This window comes from Adelges cooleyi, unplaced genomic scaffold (genome assembly GCF_023614345.1).
Source record: "Adelges cooleyi isolate 19-005CV unplaced genomic scaffold, UGA_ACOO_1.1 ACOO_flye_CR_arks_rails_tigmint_CR_PRNA_2, whole genome shotgun sequence".
NCBI lineage: Eukaryota > Metazoa > Arthropoda > Insecta > Hemiptera > Adelgidae > Adelges > Adelges cooleyi.
This window is the reverse complement of record NW_026095860.1, coordinates 5,227,185-5,245,726: the sequence shown is the minus strand read 5'-3', so window position 1 is coordinate 5,245,726 and position 18,542 is coordinate 5,227,185. Positions and strand designations below refer to the sequence as shown.

The 18,542-nt window shown below is 29.9% G+C and overlaps 2 protein-coding genes and 1 long non-coding RNA gene across 4 annotated transcripts; 1 reads left to right on the top strand and 2 right to left on the bottom strand.

Annotated features, from left to right (window-relative positions):
- The first annotated feature begins 877 nt into the window (after window positions 1-877).
- LOC126833871 (uncharacterized) lies at window positions 878-7,589 on the top strand. Its single transcript, XM_050565429.1, has 10 exons — window positions 878-913; window positions 1,290-1,319; window positions 1,420-1,455; window positions 1,597-1,647; window positions 4,290-4,319; window positions 4,895-4,933; window positions 5,420-5,470; window positions 6,386-6,412; window positions 6,716-6,805; window positions 7,272-7,589. Coding segments are annotated over exons 1-10 (600 nt in total). The 5' UTR covers window positions 878-912; the 3' UTR covers window positions 7,517-7,589.
- A 69-nt stretch (window positions 7,590-7,658) lies between these two features.
- On the bottom strand, window positions 7,659-11,454 carry LOC126833872 (uncharacterized). Of its 2 annotated transcripts, none has more exons than XM_050565430.1 (9): window positions 11,375-11,454; window positions 10,833-10,899; window positions 10,693-10,734; window positions 10,574-10,618; window positions 10,176-10,226; window positions 9,748-9,777; window positions 9,631-9,657; window positions 9,503-9,553; window positions 7,659-9,335 (listed from the first exon to the last, which is right to left on the bottom strand). In XM_050565430.1, exons 2-9 carry the CDS (start codon window positions 10,891-10,893, stop codon window positions 9,319-9,321), a joined length of 324 nt encoding a protein of 107 aa, XP_050421387.1. In that variant the 5' UTR covers window positions 10,894-10,899; window positions 11,375-11,454; the 3' UTR covers window positions 7,659-9,318. The 2 variants fall into 2 exon arrangements, with proteins under 2 accessions (XP_050421387.1, XP_050421388.1); XM_050565431.1 differs by having other exon boundaries at window positions 7,660-9,295.
- Window positions 11,455-15,716: 4,262 nt separating this feature from the next.
- LOC126833643 (uncharacterized) lies at window positions 15,717-17,892 on the bottom strand. Its single transcript, XR_007684991.1, has 3 exons — window positions 17,733-17,892; window positions 16,179-16,886; window positions 15,717-16,103 (listed from the first exon to the last, which is right to left on the bottom strand). It is a non-coding gene; the product is annotated as an uncharacterized LOC126833643 (long non-coding RNA).
- Between the last annotated feature and the right edge of the window lie 650 nt (window positions 17,893-18,542).

Sequence of the window (18,542 nt, the reverse complement as noted above, 5' to 3'; positions counted from 1 at the left end):
ATTAAAAATTAGACGTATCAGTCTGTCGTGAGCGCTGAAGATGACAACATTGTTGCCGAAATACGGCGTATTCGCGGAGAGTATATAATTTTTATGGTTAAGGATTTGTATTATTTTTTTATTTCGTATCAGTGTATTTGCTATAATTATTCATTATTGTATTATCAAGGTTCTACCGTACAAGAAATACAATTTAAATACAAAAACAGTATTAAATACAATAATAAAATTATGTTGTTTTATCATTCGTGTATAGGGGGGTAAGGGTAGGTGTATATCAAGATGATGTAATAATTGCGGGTAAAACGATACAGCAACATAACGATAGGTTAAAAAAATTACTTGATGTTCTTTCGGAATCTGGTTTAAGAGTTAAAAGAAATAAATGTTGTTTTTTTAAAAAATCAATTGAATATCTAGGTCATAAAATTGATGAGCAAGGCTTACACACATTGTCAAAACACACTGACGCTATTTCTTCAGCTCAAATTCCAGAAAAAAAAACAATGCTTACATCGTTTTTAGGCTTGGTAACATATTATATTAAATTTATACCTAATGCAGCAGATATTTTAAAACCACTTTATTTGATTCTACATAAGGATATTAAATGGCATTGGTCACCAAATTGTGACAAAGCGTATAAAACAATTAAGGAAATTCATACATCTAAACCCGTGTTAACACATTATGATCACAAACTTCCTCTGAAGCTCATTGTAAATTCATCATCTTGTGCTTTAGGGCGCAATTATTTCACATGTATACCCAGATAATACTGAAAGACATATAGCTTTTGCATCAAGGGTTTGCGATTGTAATATGAGTTTTTTGTATCATTTTCAGATAAAAATGAAACTTATTTGTTTTATAATGACATTAGTCGTTGTAAATAGTTTGGCAGTACTCTATAGTAAGTATTACAATTTTTTGAAGTACTTGTGGTTCACAGTGGTGTTGGGAATCCAAAAGTCCGTATTAAAAAAAAAACGCTTAACTTTGACTAAAAATGGCTTTTGGATTACGTAATAATTCAGTTTTTAGATTTCAACAAATCCAAAAGCAATATATCTTTTTGTACATTGTCTTCGAAAGTATATAATTTAGGCACACAACTTTATATTGTGATTATATTTTAAGTATCTAAGTGACTTAGATAGTATTGTTGTGTGAAAATCCGGATTTTCGTATTCCCTCCACTAATTTAAATACATGCATGTAGTCTCACAGTCCTTTACACATATCTAATAATTGTCGATAAAAATATTAAACTCTTTTTTTTTTTTTAGTGAAATATAAGGAGGAAGTATACTTATCAAGTCAGTCTACCCGATAATTATTTATCCATAAGATATAACTTATAGTTGTAAAATAAATTTAAAATGTATTCAAATATTTGGTTTACCATTTAAATTTCAGACTACTTTTTTGAAAAAATATCAGAAAATAATTTAAGTAAGTTATTAAATAAATTGAAAAATAATATATTATAGAATTATACGTTAATTAAAGAACTATAATCTCCCTGTTCTGGTTTTTTAATATATTTACATCATAATATAAATAAACAACATATAAAACCATTTGTTATTCTAGGTGCAGTGGACGCATCGATCGAAACGTTAATACGTTTAAATTTACCGATTCGTAAGCATAATAATCATTATAATAGTTATAACGTCTACATATTACCAATGACTACATGAATATTTTTTTTAAACATTTATTTTAAAACCAAATAGTTTTTCCACATTAGGAGCTTGTGATACTCGCTATTTTTTTAAACTATATCAGCCTAAAGTAAAATATAATGAAGTATGCAAAAACAGGCGAGCTGCAGTGTGAACAGAATAACAAAGTTACATTTGTCTGGTACTAACTTTTAATTATTTTCACTACTACAACCAAGCGAAACAAAATAGTTTCAAGTTATCATTTGTCATATTATCACATTATATCATATAAAAGTCGAATTTATCAATTGATCTGTATAGGTTAATAATACTCTACAGTGCAGTGTTTCACACTGTTTACGCCGTTGCTATCACTGTGACGTGTTTACATCCAGTGCAAACTATATTTAGGTACGGCAAAACCAATGTTTTGTTTACATAGTTGTTGTTATCATAGCAACGCAATGTTCTTACTATAGCCGGCCCTCTAACCAATGGGAGTACTCGACACCACTGTAACGGTCACATTTCACCCGGCCGTTACTTCGCGCCCCGAACCTATTGACACATCACTAATTACCTAATTAGGTAGGGAGCGCTGACACACTGAGATGACATTCGTGTTGCATGCGATTGTTATGCTTTAGAGTCGAGATTTACCATCACGCGCCTACGCATACCATACGGCCTTCTTTATCATTATTTGTGTACCTTAATTCGCCTACTGTTATCACCGGTCATCTCTGTGTGCGCACCGCTCGACTCCGGTCTGATCCAAACATCACCAGCCAGTATTCAGGTCAGACTGTATATATATATATATATATATATATATTGCATATTTTGTATATTGATTCACCACTGCTTCTTTAGTTATTAATAAATACTTTGTAGCCTGCATAACCTGAGTGTCGACTACCGTTATTTTAGTGTGACCGCCCGTTAAGCTCCTCGGGCGATATATTAAACTTATAAAGGAGACTTTAGGGTTACTTAGGCGTAAAGCGGACTAGCCAACCGTTTCCCGTCAGGAGCCGTCTATTTTAGCCTTATCGACGAGCACTTAGACTAGAGGGAATAGACTACGGACACGATCCCCAAACAACTACACTAAATATATACGTATTACCCTCAGGTTGTGTAGAGGTTTGTAATTTAAGGTACAAATTGCTTTGGAGAATTAAAAAATTATAAGTCGACATATTATACAGCAAATTAATTATTAAATTCATGTCATTGTATACATAATACAGTAAATATTTCATAATAAAATTATTAGTCATATAGGACATTAAGTAACATACTTAAATACAATTTACGATTTTATTTTTAATATACATTTTTATTATTTTGATTAATATGTAACATATGACGCTGTATAATTATTATACAGCGTCATGCAGCATTATATTAAAAGAAAGGATAATAATCGAACTATTCGTATTAATGCGCGATCGTGGGCAATACTAGGTTTCGAGCGTAATATAGATTTAGAAGATATAACATCAGTAGATTTAACAAACTATTTTAGGAACGCGCAACAAATTCATACCGCAGAAGCATTTGCTCAATGTCCGAATATTAAAAGCCCACTAGTGAACTTGCCTATTTATGAATACGAGAATTATTTAGTATTAAAGACTATTAGTAATAGGAAATACACCTTCTCACAATTTAAAGCTAGGTCTTTAGGTGAAAAAATTAATTTATTGAGAACAGATCGCAAGGGTTATTTATATCGTTTCTGTACGAAGAACGACCTTGTTAATATATTTGCTCAGTTAGGAGAAGAGGTTTCAGAAGCATCTTTGATAGGAACCTTAAAAAACATATTAAGGGAAAAATTTAATTAAACCCCATTGCCGACCACGTATGGTAATTGAGAAGAGGATAGTGATAGTGATAATTTAAACAAACCAGTAGTTGATCCAAATAGTCTTCTCAACCTTGCTGAAAATACTGACAGTACTGCCTCGTCTGACGATTTAGATAATACCGTAATTCATATTGAGGAAAATAGGGAAAAACCCGCAGTAGATCAACCATCAACCTCTAACGTAGTACAACCCGCAGTAAATCAACCATCAACCCGTAGCGACGTTACACCACCATACCCCCGATCAATCAACATCGACCATGTCATAGCATGTGACTATATATTAAGGTCCACGTGAGCTCAACTATCAGTCTCTTAGAGGGAACCAAAAAGTCATCATCTTTCAACAGTCAAGTCAAGATTCAGTATCATTACCGGTATCCACTTAAGCTTATCTTCTACCCGCTTAAACAAGCGAATAAAAACACTTCCCTCAGTGAGAAAATGACCAACACGCTAGCATCAAGTTTAACGAACAACTTGAGCACGCAATAACCGCCACCGGCGGAAACACACACCTTGTAATGAAATAATTGATTTGTATTAAAAATGATCACACTATATCATATGTAATGCTATTTATTTACTTTGTTGCTGTGTATTCAACACATGACTGTGCAGGAAATTATTTGTTACAGCTCTCTATATTTTTACTGTATGACTTAACTGTATTGACTCCTGCTTTTCCAATTTAATGCTGCGTAAAAAGATGTTTACCGATAACTTTTTCTTCATTTCAGATAGGTTGGCTTTGATGTTGGTCACCCCAGGTAATATAGCACAATGCCTCAGACATTATACAATTTTTCTTTTTATTGACATGGATATGTCTTATGGCTGGGGGTTATTTTGAAAATTTGTTCGTTGTCCGTCACGTTTTGTGCGACATAGTAAGTGTCACAGTGCTGACATCATTATGGAGGGATTATGTTATGAAATAAAGTTAAGAGTATCCACACTTCATGTAGATACATCAAGTTGCAAGATATATTAGGATAGTCGAATTAATTTGTTAGATAGGCACTTACTTACTGACGAACCACGGAAATTGATTTTTGTGAAATGTTAAGTATTTATAAATGTTGCCAGTAAATTGATTAAGGCCCGATAATATAAAACTACTAAAAAACGTTTGGCCAGAACATATAATTAAGACTATACTATTATCATGTATCGTAAGTAGATTATAAATCGGAAATAATCATATAACTATCAGGACATATCCATGTATTGGTGTATCTGCATGAAGTGTGGATACTCTTAACTGAGTTTACTCAGTTTTTTTTTAAAGTATTTTTAACAGATACGATCGATACTTAATATTAGTTAATATATGATATTCCAGAAAACGCAGAAATTAGTCAGGACGGCGAATATCCGAAAGGTAATGAACTTAGAGTATATTACAACCAATATTTATTACTATGTAGGTATCGTCAAGTAGTCCTTACTTATTTTTATTTTTTAAAACTAGTGACGATTTCCCTCTCAACTTCAAAGTAAAGCATTTTTTTATTAAGTTAATATCTCAACTCCAACATGGAACATAATAACATTTTATTAATTTGTATTTAATAATAATTTTAATGGATACAGCACCGCCTCCTCCCCATTACTGGAAGCAAATAAAAACAATTTGTGTAAAGGTGTTAACATACTAAATGTTGTCGATCAAATATAAAAATAATGTGTATACAGTATACTATGTTTAAAAATAACTAAAATAGTTGTATATAAGCTTGAGCGTTTATCTATTTAATACAAATAAGGGAAGGATTATAGTTGTAATCATGATAGGCAAAATCACTGCTCTATAATAAATAATACTGATAAAATAAATGTATAACATTTATTGTGTTTTTAATTTTAGAAGTGGTGAATGACGAGAAGTTAATACGGGATATACTACATTCAAACCATAGTAAGAATGTGCATTAATTAATTAAAAAAACCTACACAAGTAAGATTGGTAAAGTATCAGTTAGGTCTTGCAATTATTTAGATCTCCAATGATATTTTATAAACCACAAGAATTAAAACCTATACAAGCTAGAGGGTTCACTGAGGATCTAGGTATCCTTTTTTCTTGCTCTAAGATCAAATACGTAATTGTTAAAATAATGATTAATATTTTATATACTAGGAAGTATGTCACAATATGCTGTTTGCCTTTATAATAAAAATATTTAGTCAACAGGAAAATGTTATTGAAAAACAAGATTGTTTTGTAAACACTCGTGCAGTTGTGCGCGCGTGTACAACCTTGTAGTTTTGAGTTAAATAGCATTTGGTTTAAGGGTTCTGGGCTCATTCAATCTGTATCTTTTTTATGTATAACATAGTGTGTTATTGTTACACTGTTTATTATACTATGTAATATTATAACATACTATTTCAATAACTATATGTGTTTGACAATAGTAGTGTGTTTAATCATTTGATTTATTCGTGTTGTGTCATTTATTCATATACTATTACCACTCGCTTCCACTCTTAGTTATATACTAAATATTAATGTAAAATATTTCATCAAAAATGCTATTTTTTTCATTGTTCAAATTATAATGATTATAAAGGTCATGTTTTTATGTTCAATTTATTAGGATGAGAACTTCGAATAATGCGCGAATTGTAAAAATTGAAGTAGGACGTTAGCACGTAAAAGAACGTATCGAACGTTTTTCCAAAAAAAAAAAACACCAATTAGTAGGGGAATGTTACAATTTACAAAGAACTTATTGGGATACTTAGTTTCACCATGACCACCCCCCCCCCCCAATTGAGTACAATCGTTAATTGTTTAATTTTAATACTACGGAATTTGTTTTCGTTACAGGAATCGATGAAAGGCCTGATATGTGGGGTATGAATAACAAAATATTGAAATACTTATAAAATCACTTTTATTTTTCTCGTTTTCGGATGCGTAGGAGAGTACTTTTTCCAATTTTTTCCACAACAATTTTTCTAAGTATGACTTGTGATTTATAGTCTGAATATATATTATGCGAAGGGTCAGCCAACGGTAATCCCATAAATCTAGACCCACAAAAAAAAAAAATTTGGAACAAACACTTAACGAAATCCTCTCAATTTCTTAACGTCTCGCCTTTATTTATATATTTATATTTAAAATTAAAGTTTATTTAAAAATGTATAATTTAAGATTTTCGTACCAGTAATTTGGAATCTTTGGGAAACACCAGAAGAACTGTTACTAACCCATCTTTAAGTCGTTTACTTAAGGAAGTCGAAAGTATGTATAACACAGAGGGTCGCAATAAGTAAAATATTATTAAGTCAGCGAAAAGGCGAAATGCAGTGTGGGCAAAACTACTTTTGTCTAATACCAGTTTTTAATTTATTTCACTACTGCAACCATGTCATACTAAACATATGACTATCAGTTGTCTAGTTATCGTATTATATAATATAAAAATTCCAATTTATCTATTGATCTGTATATGTTATTATAAATTATACTGTGCAGTTCTTCACACTTCGTCATTAAATACATGCTTACTTCGTGTTTGAGTACATGACATTATATTCTGATGAAGTAAGCGAAAAGGCGTGATGCAGTGGGGTCAGAATGACGAAATTATATTTATCTAGTGTCAATTTTTAGTTGGTTCTGCTACTGCAACTATTACATACAAATTATAAAACTTATCAGTTGTCTAATTATCGTATTATATTATATATAAAATAATTGTTCACAGGTGGATCGCGACCTGATTTTGACCATCACCAGACATGTTGTTTAATAGCGTTATACATAACTGGAATAGTTCCAACATACCACGTAGTTTTTAGCATTGTCGTTGTAAATGACGGACACCATGATTGTAGTCATATTGATGAATCGGAAATTGTTACAGTGTACAGAAAGTTTGAAGATGGATACTGGAAAGTCAAGGATGATTTTAAAAGACATGTTAAACTCACCAAACCTACAAATATGTAAAAATGTTATTGTCATAAATCGCTATTTAATTTTATTTTCAACATACTAAAATATAATATATAGACATGGAAACATAAACCATAAAAATATAGTATTGATATCACTATATAAATTAATTATCAATACGCACCAAATGTAATTGATATTATTTACTGTTTTAATTCGTAAATTATAATAAACATGTTTTTATCTATAGAAATATAATGTTTTTTTTTTAATGTTCATTGTTCAAATTCCCTGAGTCCGATTCACACCTATTATTATTGTTGTTACATATTGATGGCTTAATATTATAATAGGTTTAATCGAAGTTCGTCGTGTAATATTAATTATTGTTACAATTTTTATCTAACGATGCCAAGAGTCATTATTTCGCATTTAAAGCTATTTTGTCAACTACTCTGTGGACTGTGGAATCCTTAGCTCTAAAGCCGAATTGAGTCTTAGGTAATCAAAATGTGTTTGTTGTTAAAATTAGTCGAATCCTTTTGAGAACAATTTTGCCATAACTGGGAGTAGACTTATTGTTCTACACGGCTTCCTCGTTAAGTTTTCCCTAACCCACTATACAATATCTCCTCCTCTATTCCCCCACATCTAATTAATTATATTTTTTTGTTTCTGTTTATCTCAACGATATCTACAGTTACATCAATATATTGTTTATTACATATTATGTATAAAATCTCACATTTTGTTCAAAAGCAACCTAAACAACTTAATAACATAAGTTTAAAATTCCCAATCGTTTAAAGTCAGGGTATTCCATTTATACAATTTTGATCTATTTAACTAGTATATAGTTTATATATTACAAATATATAGTTAAAAAGAGGTAGTTGAATTTTAAGTGTAGCGGATCCACTTTCAAATAAGACTAAAGAGTGTTCAAGATAAAATGTTGTACAATTACAATATTACTATTGACGTAAAATAACATTTTTGATTGGTTCATATAGATCACGCAAAAATATTGATCACTGAGACACCAAGTTTTTAACAATAATAATGCGTACATATAATTCTAAAAAGAATACAATATATCAATAATGTGTTGCTATTTCAAAAAAAGGAGTAAAAAAGAAGTCCGTAACAATGGTTTTTAGGGACTCTTTGGTATACAGCTGCTATAAACCGTCGACTGCGACTGATATATTGCAAAACAAATAAATATACTTGATATTGACACTGTATGATACAGAGTGATATTGGAAAAATATTATTAAAACTATAAGAAAAATATTGTGGAATTTGCTTTGTTGTACACAACTAAAAGGAGTGCTATCATTTAGTTACTGTACTCAGATACGTTTCACGTTAAATGTATACATTTTATAAAACGTTTAAAAACTAATAGTATTTTTCATAATTTTATATTCATTTTTTTTTTTTAAATAAGTAAACCATGTTTTTCTTACGAATATCAATAGTTATAATGATTTTTACTCTTTTTCAAAACGGTAAAGCGGTTGAGACAGGGTCAAGCCAAACGAACGTCTATATGTATACGAATATGGCAGTTCAGTACAACAATTTAATGAAAATCGATACGGGATACTCACATTCAGATATTACAAATGCGCAAGTTTTGCATAATTTTATATTGCAAGAAAATGTCACTGAAAGTACGGTACCGAACGTGAGAGCTAGAGTCTACAGAAATTTGCTGTGTAGTTATGTGTTCACATTCCGGTATTACATGAACTTGATTAAAGATCTGGTAAACGGAGCAAGTGAAGATTTTTTTATAGTGTTTCATCCAACACAATCACTCTAAAACTGAGAGTGATTAGATAAATTAATCAATACAAAATATTTTCTGTAAACATAAAGTTATTTCTTATAGCGACGTTTGAATAAAAGGTTTGAATCTTATTTCAAGCGGTCGTCGAGCATTTAAACAAACAACCAATAGCTTTATATATATGGCTTTAATTTAAATAGAATTTTCATATTTTTACCTAAGGACCTAAATATTATACTTACGTAATATATACAATGTTTCATATCGCAATATCAACTGTAGATAGGCGCCTTCTGAAAATGTAAACAAAAGAATAACATTATAAATTATATTAATCTGAGTACGGAATTGTATGTAAAAATGTGGTTACTCTGCAGTTGGTCAGGGTATATATTTTCTGAAATAAATACGAAAACACTGTATACTTTATGAATATCAAAAAAAAATATGTGGAAATATTTCCGTAAAATGCAACGAAAATGATTACCCGGTGTAGCGATCATCATATTTAATTCGTCTGAAACAAATATGAAAGACATTGGATTTTAATTTTTTATGTCCTGTTTTAAATTAAACGGCGGCGGTAAAGATAGAAAAAATATGTGCACAATTAATATGGGAAAAAAAGTGCTTAGCTCGATTATAATATAGTATGGATACAATATGAAAACATAATAGCTGAATCGAAGCAGATGTATGAGTGAATTATAACGATTGAATGTAATAGACAAAACAGCTATTATCAAACTCGCTTTCATAAACATTCCGTTTAAATGTTAGATTAAATTTTAAGATTTCCATTACTAATAATTTTGCTTAAATATGAATTTTATAATGCAATTTTCGAAAAAAATTTAAATAATTTTTTCTACTAGCAAGTTTAATGTGTTTTTATTATTATACAACTATTACTACCCAATGAACGATTCTGACGAACCAGTGTTTTAATCAAATTTTCCAGTCCACCTAGAATGAACAAAAAAAAGTTTTAAATAAATTCATAATAGATATAAATATCATCAGAACAAGATAACACCATACTTTAAGCGATGACCATTAACTTAACGCTACTTCCCCTGTTGGGTTAAACGGTTACTGACTATAGGCAAGTGTGCTTTAAGTAAATTAGACTGCTATTTTAAGTTTAAATTTAAATGATAACACATATTGTTTGGTACTAACATCTCGTACACTATTAATCTGAACAGATCATCAAAATTACAGTTGTTAATTTATAAATCGTTTGACGATCAGGTAGTATAACACAACTATAATTTTATTATATTAGTTTGTTATTTTTTTATATATCTTACTTCCATGTTTCTTTTTATATTCAGAAGCTCTCTTGGTTGCTTTATCTATAGTAAATTATTTAAAAAATATTAATTCAAAACTTAAAATCTAATTAGTGAGCAAACAAAATGCTACTGACTAGCCATAAAAACATGCTGCCTATAATCCTCCTTATAATCCTCTGTAAAGAAGAGTTAACAGAAGAGTTAAAGAAGAGTTAAATATTATTTTTTTTTTAGATTGTTAACTATCTGATGTAGCTTAAAATAAAATAATTACTCAAACCGTCAGCCAAAACATTTACTAAGATAAATGATACAAAAACCCAGATAATTTTCATTTTTGTCTGCAAATAATAATAAATATAAAAACAGTTCATATTAGTCGCAGTCAACTCCGGTGCGGAGATGAGTAGGTTTTTATTTTAAGACGAATTTAAAATTTTGATATATTATTATGATGCTCATTTTTTTTTTCTAGTTTGATGATATTTCTTAGAGTCTCTGAAATTATTTTATTTGTATAGCAAATTAGGAATCATACTTAAATTCTACTCAATTCGACCAAATTTTTAATTAGGTTACCCTTCTCCTGCACATTCATTTTCTTTGAAAACAATATCAATATTATGACATTTTCTTTTTAAAAACATCCTAACTTTTGTTATTGTATAATATTAGACAACTATAAAATATTTGCATCTAGTAAGTACAAGATATTAAATTGCTTGAACTTAAGATACTTATTATATAAATTAAAAATCTCACCAATTCTGATTTAATGCGCAATTACAACATTTAAAGCTTGATAGTACTACTTACTTAAATAATGAACTTTTGAGACAAAGATTAGTTCATTCAAATAACTGTTCTGAAATGACTTTCTTGTGTCTTGTCTACGGGCATACTATATTGTATATCGACCGAAATAGTAAAATCGACTTATAGTTTGCAGAGTACCTCTGTTTATTTATGTACATAGCTGGTTTTTTTAAATTTATATCGTCTAACAAATGACTATGTTAAAATTTTGGAACAAAGAATATTGCCATATTGTATACATATATATTGAAGCAGCCAAAAATATATAATTAGTAATTTAGTTTGTTATTTAATGACAGCTTAAGACCGGGTTTCAAGGCGGAAAAGGGTAATTTATATCTATCTACAGTATTTAAAAAATAATGGATTGATGAGATACAAGTGAAAATAATTTGAGGTACTGCTATAAACAACTATATTAAAAAAGAACACAAATTAGAGGTTCAAATCCGTATTCCCGAATTTGCAAAAATAAGTTTTTAAATTATAATTGTAACATATTATTGTGAGAGTGTAGTGAGGCCAACTATTTATTAGGAAAATAGATAGAACAGAGATTAAGGGCAGCTGAGATAAGAATACACGCTTTAGTAGATGAATGGAGTGACTTCGATAGCGGTCAAAATGAGAGAGAATAGACTGAGATAATTTAGACATGTTATGAAGAGAGAGAGCAATCTAGAACACTTGCAAAAAAAATAGTAATGAAAATGAACGCAGAAGGAAAGGGGGAAGAGGAAGGCCTAACCGTCAAACTTTCTTGGATAAAATAGCTGTTTATTAAAAAAATCGACCATCGTGTGTTTGTTATGTTTTCTTTCTATCAAATATGTAGGTATTTGAGTACATAGATTAAAAAGTTTTGATGAAATTTTCATAGTTGATAATTACTCAAATAATTATTGGAGTTCGAATATAAAACATTTTTTTTAGTTGGTAACATGTTTTCAAAACGATTTAGAGATCACGTTATTTATTATTTGTTTTGGGTTTTTCAGCGCAATATCATTCTACAAACGAGTAGGTATATTTGTTTGTACTAGTATAAAAAAATGTGTTTTTTAAACGTATTTCGTTTGGTTGTCTGTGTTTTTATATGTTTAAGCGGTTTTCTTGCGCGAGTACTGTATATTTACATAAGTTAAGAAATAAAATAGGTCAACGATTAAAGTACAAAAACATTTGATAAAAAAAAATGAATAATAAAACTATAAAAATTGTTTTTTTTTTTAATAAGAAGATTTTTATAATATTCAAAGTATGTAATACCTACATGACGTTATAGTTTGATTACATTACAACAGTAGCTGTGGAAAATAGCTTGGGTTAGCAGATAACATTTTATCTTCAATTAAAATAAAATTTCAAAATAACTATATATATTTTTTGTAAAATTTGACAATTCTTGAAATGTAATAACATAAAAGCTCAACATACAAACCAAGCAAATCTCTTAATCTATTTAACGCAATAAAATGTATTTTTGATTTTGTAAAATAAATGTAAAATATGCTTAAACTCAAATACAATACAAATAAAGTGGAATACAAAATATTAAAAGTATTTTGTTTTATCATTTGTTTATTTAAATGTTTGAACTATTTATGTTCTTGCATTGTAGAACCCTGATGTTACAATAATAGATGAATTTTTGAATTCGTATTCAATACATATAATAAATAATAAACCCAACTGATACATTTTATTTTAGAAATCTTGAAATAATAATAATTAATTAAGGGAATTACGTACTTGGGCTGTCAGGCGGCACAGGAGGATGAGCTGTGTCCGTTAGATAGATTTTTTTAAGTGATTTTATCACTTAAACGATGATATTGCATGAAGTTCTGTAATCAACCGACACCCTTAACCTACCCTAATGCGCTGCATGAAGTTTTTTTTTTTAATTTTTAGACGTTTAGGTTGTAAGAGCTGGAAATTAGCCTGAATATAGGTCAAACATACCCGTATATACCTAACATATAACCAATACCTGTAACTATACTTATGTAAAAAAATGTAAAGACAACATTTATAAAGAAAACCCAAAAAATGACTAACACTGTAAACATTGATTATTATTATATTCTAACTATTTTGCACATTATTTACATTTTGTGAAATATTCAGTGGATTTTTGTTCGTTATCTTAGCAAAAAAATTGTATTATCCTTAATGGAGCATTTGTATTCAACATAAAATATACATTTGATGTATCTTTATTATTGACTTGTATTCTATTAGATAAGTGTATTAAATATAATTTGTATTAAATACTATATAAAGCGTTTATTGTTTTGTTTTTGTATATTAAAATTGTAAAAAGTGACTCATTGTAGCTAATGTAAGACTTAGGGATTACTGACATATTTTATTATAAGATTTACTGATAATACTGTATTTTAGCTGAATGGAATTCAATGTATAATTTGTAAACATGTATAAAATAATTACTTATATTATGCAAAATATGGGTAATGGAGTGTTTTAAAAAGAATTACTATTTTGTATTTATAAAATAAAATTGGGTAAATGTTAGGTTAATATTTTTTTTTTGCCTGGTTTTTGTCGAGTGTAATGTGAATGATTTATCCTCATTATTATTCTCCCTATAACTATTAGTTATTATCAAATGACAGGCTGACATTAGATGCATGCAGTTTTATAAAATAATTTTGATAAATATATCCGATATTTATATATTACATTGAAATATTTTAAATATTGGGCAATTATTATGTTTTTAACGTTAACCGAAATTATTTATTACTAACGTTTTGTTTGCTCCCTCACAGGTTTTTTGGAAACATGTATAGTTTTTATTTTTTTACAAATAACATTGTTATTTGCGTCATACTTTAAAAACACTGTTACTATATTATGTTCATTTACATTTTATTTTGTATATTTTAAGGCTCTGTATCACAGAGATCATCGTCTATTGTAAAAGTGTTTTTTCGGAACCACAAAATTTCATTAGTACATTATGCAAAAATCCACTATTTGTTTTATGTTTTCATTATCATAGAAATATCATTAGGTAGTTCTTACATTATTTTTTTACCATAAAAACTCAGGTTCAATTCTAGAATTATCATAATTTTATGGCTTCTAATTAAATGACGAATTTTGTAGAAAGAAGTTAATTCCATGAACAAAATATTTTTATTTCAAAATTACGTAAGCAGGTATGAGTTTATACTGAAACCTACTTTATTGTTTATATTTATGTACACGAGGTCGACCAAGTCATACCAATTCTATTACGATTACATTACCTCTTATCTACTTTTAGGTATATACTGCAACACGGTCATATTATACAATAAATCAGTAAAAATAAACAAGATACATAGAAAACGTGTAAAAAATTGTATGTAAAATATATAGCTGTATATAATTTATAAATATACTAGAATTGGTATGACTTGGTCGACCTTGTGTGCCTAAATGTAAATAACAAAAGTAGTTTCAGTATAAATTCATACCCGCTTACATAATTTTGAAATGAAAATATTTTCTCCATGGAATTAACTTCTTTCTACAAAATTCGTCATTTAATTAGAAGCCATAAAATTATGATAATTCTAGAATTGAACCTGAGTTTGTATGGTAAAAAAAATGTATAAGAATTACCTAATAATATTTCTATGATAATGAAAACTATAAAACAAATAGTGGATTTTTGCATAATGTATTAATGAAATTTCATGATTCTGGAAAACACTTTTACAATAGACGATGAATTCTATGATACAGAACCTTAAAATGTACAAAATAAAATGTAAATGAACATAATATAGTAACAGTGTAGTAACAGTTATTAAAGTATGACGTAGTGTTTACGAAGTAGAACAAAAACAAAAGAAAAAAAGTTGGATTGCCCCTGAATTAATTTCGAATAGGCCACCGAACATGCGCGTCGCTGTTTCGTTAGGTGTCCACACGTTGGACAGGGTGACGCAAAGAGTGAGCAAGGAAAAGGAAACAATTTATACAAGGGAAACGGGATGATTCAGTTTAATTATGGTATTGGGGGTCCCCGTGGTCGATTCGGTCTGGTGCAATCACCACAGGGCATAAATTACAAAGTTTGGGGGCACTTAAAACCAACTTGAAATTACGTGACGATGACGAGGGTGCCCTGTGTGATGTCGAGCTGGTGCCACGGTTATAATCGGTCAGCGTTGTGTGACTGACAGTGTGTCAAGTTTATTTAGCCAAACCGTGGTACTTGCTTCCCTCAGACGTGGAGGTCGACAAGATCGACGCAATGTCGAATGAAATGTAGGTTAAAAAAATACAACACAATGTTTGAATAAAAATAAAACAACTGATTTTATTCACTGTTCTTTACAATGATTGGCTACCGCAATGGCAAAACACCAAACAAAAACAAAAGAAAATGAAAATTGAGAATTTTAGTACGACGAAAAAGAGAAAATTTTATTAATTTTGTTAAGCATGTGAGTATACACAAGTATTAGCAATATTAGGTTATGAGACGGATAATGATAAAAGGAACGGAAAACAAAAGCAAAGAGATTAAAAATTGATTATGGAGCGCGCGGAAATGAGGAAACGCCAACCGCCGATAACAACTTTTACGCGTTACAACAACCAGTGAACAGAACTTTGCTACTTACGTCCCATTCACTACTCACACTATATTCGCCCTTCAAAAATGTACTAAATACTTCTATAGAGTTTAGGAACTTTTGAAAAAAATCTGGAAAGTCATAAAACGCTCTTGAAGTGATTTTTAAAAATCTATTTAATTATTTTTAAATAATTTGTGTGATACCTTTACCGTATCAATTCGCATGCTTAATTTTTTCATCCACATATCAGTCAATTATTCAGCAGCAAATCGTTTTATTTCACTAATAAAATTGGTTTCGTTCAATGATTCTATTGCTGTAGACTGTAGTTATAGTGACATTTGAAACCTTATTGATGTATGTCAACTTTGACTTAGTTATTTCGAAAGTAGGCAAAAATCTGCTTTCATAATATTTGATCATTATTTCGATTTGCTTCATTACTTTATCGATAGTGATATTCGTATGCCTTGCAATAAAACCGTATATAATCCATTCTGAATCAGCCATTATTAATAGATTCTGTTGATTTAACAAGATGCGACATCCACTTCGTGATTGTGATTCTATTATTCGAACATTTTCTCTCTTATACACCATTTTAGAAAGAATAATGTGGTTGTCAGAGAGAAATGAAATGTTGGCATTTTTTTCGGAATTCTCTAGGATGTTTGAAAATATGTATCTCATTAACGAGTAAACTCTCTTTTAGTAATTCACAGTTATACTCACATACTGAGATGGCATAATAATATTTACCATTACATTAAATTAATTTGTTGGGTAAAGTCCTATTTGTATAAACTTGCGTTCGTTGAAGTCCAGTGTATAACTCGTGCTTGCAATCAGATCGTTGGGAGGTGTTGGTGGTACATAGGTGTAGTTTTGCTTCTTGTAAACTGCTACATTACCTTGAATTGATCCAGCCATTACAAAAGATTTTATGTACATAATTATCACAATAATGTAAAAACTTAGGAAACTGTGTAAAACTATTTTTTCTCGCACTGTTGTAGTGAACTAAACTGGAAAGTTGGCCTACTCAACATGACTCTCACCCTCACCCATTCATTGTTCTAGTACATAGGTTTCAATACAACTACCAACAAGTAACTGTTTGAATAATTCAATACAATAACTGTTTTTCCCTTATTTCGATAAATAATTTTTAAAACACAATCACAACGTTATTTTAGTACGGTCCGGTGTAAGAAAATAAATATGAAATTATTTTAAAAAATAATGCCGATAATAAAATGTATATCACCTTTTCAAAAAGTTTTAAATGAATATACAACAGAAAACAGTGCTGTGGGGTCAGGGTATAGTTAGGGAACCTAAACGGACAATTTATTGACCAGAGCGGAAATATTTTTCTAAATTTTATATAATTATTAAACATTGTATATATTTAGTTAAAAATTAGACCAATACAAGAAGATTCGACGAAGTCACAAAATAACATAGGTAATTTAAGGTTATTACTATATTATTTGACAATTTGAAATTTAACATTTATTTTCTATCTACTTTTATAGCACGGGCTGTGTACTCTATTCTATTGGGCTCACCCAAGTTTACGTGTAAGTACACTACTTAACCCCAGAGAATTTAAAAAAAAAACCAAGAACTTTCTCTGTAGAGTACACACTGAATTCTATGCCCCGCTTAAAGCTACGTTCTTTAGAATTAAATTTAAGGGGTGCGCAAAAAAATTATGATATTAATCAAAAAAAATATTTAAATTTTGCACTTACCTTATTTTTAATTGCCAAATCGACTGCGCCAAATGATGTTGTCGTGGTGAAGGGTTGGGGTAGTTGTTTTAATTAAGGTAAACAACGGTTGTCGTACCACGGTTGATCCTTATTGATTACACATATAAAATAATGATATCATGTTTATATAAACATAGAGCCCGTGTCCATGGTAAAACGGAAGTGGCATTTTGTTGTCCAGCGGGCGGCGGCGTTTCCCACCGGTTCACGCTGCCGGTGCGCGACCTGACGGACTATAATATGGTAAAGAGGGATGCTGTCGCCATCCAGCGGTGACGGATGTAGTTAGCATCCGCCATCGCGACCGCGTCAACTTATACGGCCGCCTACCAGCTAATATCTGTGACCGACCCGGTCGCCAGCCAGCTACTAGCATAACATAAAAGATGTCATCGAAATAATAACAAGTCACCGTCGTAATGCAAACGATTTGGTCCAGAACATATAATTAAGACTACAGCGTGATCAACTTATCGCGAACCACTCAATATCTCACTAGGTTTAATTAATAATTGAATTTTTTTTTCCATTATGTTTTTATACAATGTGATCTCAGTTTCTTACATATTTGTTTTGTTTTTACCCCACTAAAACTTTAAACTGAAACTTTTGAACTAAAATGGCAAATACATTTCAAAAACCAGATTTAGACAACTATTTTTAAAGTTATAAGAGTTTAAATGTTAGGATGGGAGGGGAAGTGCGATTAAGAAAAGCGCGCAGATAAAAATAATAGGTACTACACTCCCACCTTTCCACCTGCCCTAAACTTGATACTTCAATAACTTA

What these genes read in the sequence shown, in the direction of transcription:
- LOC126833871 (XM_050565429.1), top strand. An exon ending in ACGTTTAAATTTACCGATTC is followed by an intron (nt 1,648 to 4,289) that starts GTAAGCATAATA and finishes TCTTCATTTCAG; the next exon opens with ATAGGTTGGCTTTGATGTTG. An exon ending in TATACTACATTCAAACCATA is followed by an intron (nt 5,471 to 6,385) that starts GTAAGAATGTGC and finishes TTTTCGTTACAG; the next exon opens with GAATCGATGAAAGGCCTGAT.
- LOC126833872 (XM_050565430.1), bottom strand. Translation starts at nt 10,893, where the DNA reads ATGAAAATTATCTGGGTTTTTGTATCATTTATCTTAGTAAATGTTTTG. An exon ending in ATATAAAAAGAAACATGGAA is followed by an intron (nt 10,227 to 10,573) that starts GTAAGATATATA and finishes TGTTCATTCTAG; the next exon opens with GTGGACTGGAAAATTTGATT. An exon ending in TATGATGATCGCTACACCGG is followed by an intron (nt 9,658 to 9,747) that starts GTAATCATTTTC and finishes TATTTATTTCAG; the next exon opens with AAAATATATACCCTGACCAA.